At 56.2% G+C, this 6,663-nt stretch overlaps 2 protein-coding genes across 4 annotated transcripts in view; both read right to left on the bottom strand.

The window, feature by feature from the left end:
• LAG3 (lymphocyte activating 3) overlaps positions 1-1,326 on the bottom strand; it is a 5,382-nt gene extending 4,056 nt beyond the window's left edge. The window contains exons 1-3 of the mRNA XM_006914713.2: positions 937-1,326; positions 521-668; positions 13-118 (exon numbers count right to left, since the gene is read on the bottom strand). Of these exons, the coding sequence (XP_006914775.1) occupies positions 13-118; positions 521-668; positions 937-994 (312 nt within the window). The 5' untranslated portion in view covers positions 995-1,326. The remainder of the gene's footprint in view (positions 1-12; positions 119-520; positions 669-936) is intronic.
• Positions 1,327-2,752: 1,426 nt separating this feature from the next.
• On the bottom strand, positions 2,753-5,935 carry PTMS (parathymosin). Of its 3 annotated transcripts, none has more exons than XM_025048725.1 (5): positions 4,906-5,935; positions 3,968-4,039; positions 3,630-3,750; positions 3,475-3,536; positions 2,753-3,313 (listed from the first exon to the last, which is right to left on the bottom strand). In XM_025048725.1, exons 1-5 carry the CDS (start codon positions 5,230-5,232, stop codon positions 3,263-3,265), a joined length of 633 nt encoding a protein of 210 aa, XP_024904493.1. In that variant the 5' UTR covers positions 5,233-5,935; the 3' UTR covers positions 2,753-3,262. The 3 variants fall into 3 exon arrangements, with proteins under 3 accessions (XP_024904493.1, XP_024904494.1, XP_006914703.1); XM_025048726.1 differs by having other exon boundaries at positions 4,960-5,930; XM_006914641.3 differs by having other exon boundaries at positions 3,672-3,750; positions 4,906-5,929.
• Positions 5,936-6,663: the final 728 nt, after the last annotated feature.

The following is a 6,663-nucleotide window of genomic DNA, read 5'->3' as shown; positions in this document are numbered from 1 at the left end:
TTCCAGCTGCACTCGGGGCTGCAGGGGCGGGCGCCCGCTGCGCAGGCCCCCGGGCGTCAGCCTCAGCACCGTGTAGGGGGAGGGCGCCGCGGGGCGCTGGCCATGGGCCAGGGGCCAGCTGGGCTCGGGAGAGAAAGATGAGATGAAGACATTGAGGGGAAAGAAGTCTCAGGGAAGATGTAGTCCCACCTCACTTTGAGGATGAGGAAGCCCACCCAAAGGAAAGATCTCTTGACCACTAACATCCCTGTTCCTGTTCCCCCTTGTGTTACGCCAGCACCATCCCCTGCTGGAGAGGCAAGCATCCTATAGGATGCAGGGATGAGGGGAGCAGTCGCAGTAGTGATGCAGAGGAGGAAAGGCCTAGGGTGCATAGTGGCAGGGGAGGCTGGCCACTGGCTTCACAAGGACTGACAGATCAGGGGAAGAGACAGGATGCTGGCCTGGGCCTTGGGCTGCGAATCTGGATGCCATTGCTGCTGGATTTGAGAGTTCTGTTTCCCAAGTTTGAGGTGCATACCTGTCTGGTAGATGCCGCCAAGTGATCCCTCCTGTTCGCAGAAGGCTGGGAGACTGGAGGGCGATTGTGGGGCTGCAGGGGAGCTGGGCAGGAGCACCCTCCTGGGCCCACACCACCGAGACCTCTGCCCCAGGCCTTGGAGCCTCCACTGGGTGAGAGGCTGAGGGGAGGGGCCATGAGCCAAATGACTTAGGAGTAGTCAAGGAGCCTGAGGAAAACCAGGGTTTCTGCCCCTTCCCTGCCAAGGGAGAGCCTGAAGAGAGGCTTTGGGGCTGAAAGACTGTCCCAAGCAAGGCATAAGAAGACTCCACCCAAGCTAAGGACCTTGGCATCTATACGGTCAATCCAGAGATCCCCGCTGACCCCATCCTGTGGTTCCGGAGGTCAGCCCTCCCAGAGAGTCATTTCCACCTTACCTGAAGCCACCCACAGCAGTTGCAGAAGCAGCAAGACCAGGAACTGAGCCTTCCCCATCTCCCCTTAGGCCTGGGCCACAGTGAGCCCTCCAAAGGGAAGAGGTCAGAAAGTGGGGAGAGACGGCCAGACGAAAGAGAGGTTCTACAAAGAGGGAGGTGGAGGGAGGGAATCTAGAGGAAGAAGGACAGGGACAGAGGCCTGGAGAAGGAGGGGAGGAACCAATGGCCAGAGGCTGGAATCCAGAGGAAAGCTGGCCAGATCAAGCAGCCGGGAAGGGGTGGGGGTGGGTCCCAAGGAATGGGGCAGGGCAGTGGCAGAGCTGAGTGGAGGCAAAGCGGCTATCTTGAGCTAGGAGGCTGGTCTGCTGCTCCCAGGGCCCTTGCCCCTGTCCTTCTGCCTTCCCTCCACCTTCCCCACTTCCCCTCCCCGTTGCCCCCCCACACACCCCAGGGCTCACGGTTTCGCTTCGCAGTGGAAAGTCTGAGGGGGCTGATTCCCAGCAGCATCACCCTCCACCCCTGTGGTGGCACTCCCCTTGTTTATTTCCTCAGTTCTGGGTGTCCCCACCACCCCCTCCACACCCTCCCTCACCACCCTGACTGATCCTTTTCCTGGGACCTTCTGCCCTTCTCTCCAAACCATTTCTGCCTGGAACTTGTTGCTGGCCCATCTGTAAGCTGCCTCCCTTGTCAGTTCCAGCATTCACATTTTCTTCCTGGCCAGCCCTTTCTTTGGTATTTATCCCTTCCCTCATTCCTTTAACCTCCCAGTACTCCGCTACCTCTGTAGACCTGCCCCTCCACTATCCAATGTCTCCTGGGCATAAGGTAGAAAGTTTTACTGGACCCTGAAAGATGTAGGTCTGGGGAATGGCATCCCAAGCAAGCCCAGGGAAAATAATAACTAAGTTTTGTTGAACCTTCACTATGTGCTAGGAACTGTATTGGACACTTTACATACAATAACTCGTGAAATCTGATGTTATCTCCATTGTACAGATGAGGAAACTGAGGCAGCCTCAGAGATTAAATAATTTGCCAAGGTCAAAGTTACGGTGTGTGAAGACAAAAGCTGTGTGTGTGGTCCCGACCCTGGGTGATTTATGGGTGTCTTTTGGGAAGAATCAGAGTCACACACACCTTGCCCTAGTTCAAACCCCTGTGTACTCAACAGCTGCTCCCAATCCAGAGGTTCTGAACTGATAGGGAAAGTGACAGAGAAACGCTGAAATCCTGCAAGATAAAACTCTAGAAAACCTGTTGGAAAGAAGCCTGACACTGCCAGTCAGGAACTCTTGCTACCCACCCAACCCGGCCAAGAAAGGTGGCAGGCAGGTGCCAAGTACTTGCAACCAGCCTGGGAACCACGAGAGGCCCTAGAGTTGTCCCCTGCTTGACCAGGAGCTCATTTGTTCAGAGGAGCAGTTCTGATGCCAGACAACTCTCACTCTGGGTTCTGGGAGAATGAGACCCAGGCCTCTCGGCCCTCTCCCATTGCAGGGGTGGGACTTCCTGTTTCTGAGGCTGTTTCTTTGCCTGGTTCAGCACAATAGGGCTGGTAGCTTTCCACTGGGCTCAGCAGTGTCTAGACCTAATGTGGGTTAGTAGGGAAGTGTGTATTGCTACAGGGGAGCATCCCTCAAAAGCCAACAATCAGCTCTCATAGAAGCTGTACTCCGTGTCTACCGGTGGAGTGCTGACCTTGTCTTCTTGAGCAGTGGGTGGTAAAGTGGTGATTTTTAAAAGAAGGAAAGGGTCCTGGCAGAACGTAATGTAGCCACCCTCCTCCCTCTGCCCCGGGAAAGCAGGAGACAGGTTAAAAACAGAAGCGCGACCATTTCTTTATTAAATTATACAAAAAAGGTGAGGAGGGGCAGCTGTGGGGCTCGGTCCCAACCCTGGCCCCGGCCCCACCCCGGCCTGGCGCTGTCTGAGAGAAGGGGATCTGAGGGAGACCCAGGGATCAGGCAGTGTAGGGACGGGCAGGATAGGAGGCTTGGATACAGAGGTTAGGAAAGAGAGGCTACCAGGAGGGGAGTGGCTGGGGAGATGAAGGGAGGAAGAGAGCAAGGAAAAGGAGAGGGGAACTGGGGACCAGCTGGAGAGCTCAGATGGAACAGGTCAGGAGGTGGAACGATGGCAGAGTGAGGATGGAGGGGCAGTGTCTGGAGAGGTGGACATGAGAAGGCTGGGGAGAAAGAAGGTGGCAGCTCTGATGCAGGGCCCAGAGCAAGGAGCCAGGTGAAGAGTGGCTGCACTCGTCTGTTCCTGCCCCCACCGTCAGGCCCTGGAAGGGCTTCCCACCCCAGCCCTTTTGGCAGGGGGCTCATGCTGATGCCCCATTTTCTGTCTTCTGCCGCTTGGGATCAGCTTCATCCTGTGGAGAGGAAAAGGGTTGGGGTAGTTGTCAAATGGGAGACAGACCTCCCCGGGTCTGGCCCCTCCCATGCACCACAGGGCTCTGGGTCCAAATCCAAAGGGCTCCCAGCCCCTGCTGCATCCCTGACAGCCCCTCAGGCCCCGCAACCCAGCCCAAACCTCCTCTTCAGCAGCTCTCTTCAGCGCCGGCCCTTCATCGTCATCTTCTTCTTCTTCCTCATCTGAGGAGCCAGAAATGGGTCATTGGGGAAGGAGGAAGCTCCAGCAGAACCCCTGTGGTCGCCCTCAACCCTGCTTCAGGTCTTCAAACCCACCCTGACTGTTCTTTGGAGCCCAGCCTCCCTGCCCTTCCCCACCTTCTTCTTCCCCTTCATCCTCTTCCTCTCCATCCTCAGCAGTTTCTTCTTCCTCCTCCTCAGCTCCGTTCTCCTCCTCCTGTGGGGACCAGGAGAGGAAGCAGTGTCAAGAAGGCCATCTGCCTCCACCTGTCATCACCACTGATGGCAAGGGGCATTGGGAGGGCCCAAAGGACGGGGCAGGGAGGATGGGAGGAGTCAGAGGGAAGATGGGACCCAGCCCCTTATAGGTAACTGAAGCTGGGATGGTGAGCAGGTGTGGTCACAACCCCCTGCCTGCCAGACGCCCTCAGCACCTCCACTACTTCTTTCTTTCGCTCTTTCCGGCTGGCCTTCTCCTCTACCTTCTCCTTCTTCTCCTTCAGGTCCTGCAAGAGAGAAAGAGGTCACCTTTCTCTCACCACATATGATCTGCAGTGATCTTAGAGGACTGTGAAATGGAGGTGGCCACAGCAGCTTAGAGTTAGAACAGAGGTCCCAGGGTCCTTAAGGCCACCTAAGGGCTAAGACCAAACACCTTCTCCAAGACTCAGGGGAGACTAGGTGGACCAGGTAACTGCTCACCATCTCCATCAAGTTCTAAACCTCACCACCTGAAGAGTTCAGCTCAGCAAAGCAAATCCCCTCCATCTGCTCCAGCCCAGATGCTCCACCCCCTCCTCAGGGGTCCCTCACCTCATTTGTCTGCTCCCTTCCACTGCCTGCCCTGCTCTGCCTTTTGTCTACCTCTGGGGCCTTTTCCTGGTACTCTCCTGGGCATCCCTCCCAGCTTCCCAAGCCTTTGTTTTCCCGTCTGTGCGTCTCCAGAATCCTCAAGGCCCCTACTTGGGCAAACACCACAGGAATAGGGAGAGGATCCTAGCCTGATTCCTGGCACCCCCTCTCACTTTTTCCCATTCCCCCCTCCCCGCAAAAAGTTTAAAGTTTAAGTAGTTTCCTCCTTCCTACCACCTGTCTGTGGAGTGTGCATGGTGTGGTGGAAGGGTAGAAGTAACCACTTCCAGGGGATACAGGTCCAGCAGGATAAAACATAGAAGAGAGAAAGTGGGAGCGTGGGAGAGGTCTGTGTCTGGGCTGGGACAGGAATACAGATAGTGAAAAAACCAGAAGAGAAGACCCTCACTCTACACTGTCCCTCTCTTCTTCACCCCAAAACCTCAGCAGGTAACACCCTGATGTCCTATTCTGATGTGGCAGAGGGAGATGCTCCTGAGAGTCCCCTCTCTGGACGCACCAGCCCTCCAAATTTCGATTCCAGTCCTCTCCCCACTCCACCCTTGGCAGGCACCAAGCAACAGTGTCTCCAGGTGATCCGATCTGGTGCTGGTGTGCAACTCTGTGTATCTGATTCCATGCAGATGGAAGTTTTCTGTGTGAGATCACTCTGGGAGAGTATGTCTATTCTGGAACGAAACTGGGGATAGGAGAGGGGGTTGGTGCCAATGGGTGGCCTAAAGGGACACCCAATTCCTTTCTCTTTCAAGGGAACACAGAATGCTTGACCCTCCCACTTAGCTACGTTTATTCGTGCCACTTGGTTGTCCTCATTTCTTTGCCACATGGCAGATATAGCACTTCTACTGGTTGGTGGGCTTCCCCCTCCATCCCGGGGCTGGAGAGCCAGGAGTTAGTCAGCTACTCTCCGGGCCCCAGCACCAGGTCTGCGAGGCTCTGGCCTGAGTTTCTCATCTGGACTGATGGGGGGAGGGAGGGAAAGTGCCAGGGAGGGAGAGACTACCAGAGACCAAAGTACAAGGGGCTGGGCCCTCTCCTCCCTGTCATGTCCTTCTGGTCACTGTCCTTCCATGATCCCTTTTCCAGGACGGTATGTAACCCAGGTCTTGCGCTAAGCAGCTCCCTGGCCTGGCCTCATTTACTCAACACAGCACACACACACTGACACAGGCTGACACCAATTCACACACAGCTACAGAGGAGCGCCCACGCGACCCGGAGACACATGGCCTGGTGTTTGGACATTCTGGCACTCTTGAGACAACACAAGAGCACAGTGGAGCCGCTCAGCACTCACAAAGAATACATGGCTCCAGAACATCTACGTCTCCACACGCACACATGTAGCTGACACGGGCAGTCCCACACACTCACTGGATTTCAGACATACAAAGACACCTACTCAGTGAAGTCACATGCCACCGCACAGCCCACCGGAGGGCCACACGGAACACCTTGTCAGATCTCACATGTAGCCCCTCTCTCCCACTGCCTTTAATCCCACCGATTCCCCTTTTCACTTCGCAGGCCTCCAAGAGACCTCTGTGACCTCCTCAGCAACCCCCACCCCCAAGGTTACCTAGCCCTCCAAGCTCTGGCCAAATTAATTTCCCCAAGCGACGCTCAGCAGGTTCCCCAGGGAAATTAGAGGAAGGCTGGAAGAGAGGCAAGAGCAAAAGGATGGGGCCAGGGAAAGGAGCTGATGGGAGCAAGGACGACTCCATGCAAGGCCATGTAACCGCTGAGCTGAGGCTTTTTCGAACGCTGCTCCCGCCCGCTTCTGATTTTAGGGACTCAAGATTGTTTAACTGTGGGGGAAGAGGTTAGAGAGGAGCTATGGAGAAAAAAGGAAGCTGAAGGCCATAGAGGAAGGAATGGATATGGATGGAAAGAAAAGAGGGAATGAGAAAATAGGCAGTAGCTGTCCTAGGAGAGAAGCAAGAGGCGGTCCGGCTTCGAGGGGAGGGGCCGACAGGAGCAGGCTCCCCGGAGAGTCCTGTTTACACTGGAGATCTCAAACCACTTAGCTGAGGAAAGGTGAGGTCAGACTGGAAGGGGAGACGGGGAAACGGTACACGGGGAGAGAGACGCTAGGGAGAAACCCGCTGGAGAGTTCCGACGGGAGACTGGTCGCGGCCAGGAGTGCGGGCCTGGCCCAAAGAGGGGTGGGGACCGAAGCGAGGCCCGAGCGGAGCCGGGAGCGCAGCTCGGGAAGCTAGAGGGCGCTGGCGGGCGGCGGGCCGGGCCTGGCAGGCAG

The sequence above is a fragment of the Pteropus alecto genome, unplaced genomic scaffold (assembly GCF_000325575.1).
Source record: "Pteropus alecto unplaced genomic scaffold, ASM32557v1 scaffold94, whole genome shotgun sequence".
Lineage (NCBI taxonomy): Eukaryota > Metazoa > Chordata > Mammalia > Chiroptera > Pteropodidae > Pteropus > Pteropus alecto.
Note: the sequence above shows the minus strand (reverse complement) of the source record. Positions and strands in the feature narration are given on the sequence as shown.

Excerpts from the sequence above, each read along its gene's own strand:
- PTMS (XM_025048725.1), bottom strand. The coding sequence starts at position 5,232 with ATGTGGCAAAGAAATGAGGACAACCAAGTGGCACGAATAAACGTAGCT. Across the intron at positions 3,751-3,967 it reads GAAAGAAAGAAGTAGTGGAG|GAGGAGGAGAACGGAGCTGA; the intron begins GTGCTGAGGGCG and ends TGGTCCCCACAG. Across the intron at positions 3,537-3,629 it reads GGCTCCAAAGAACAGTCAGG|ATGAGGAAGAAGAAGAAGAT; the intron begins GTGGGTTTGAAG and ends CTGGCTCCTCAG.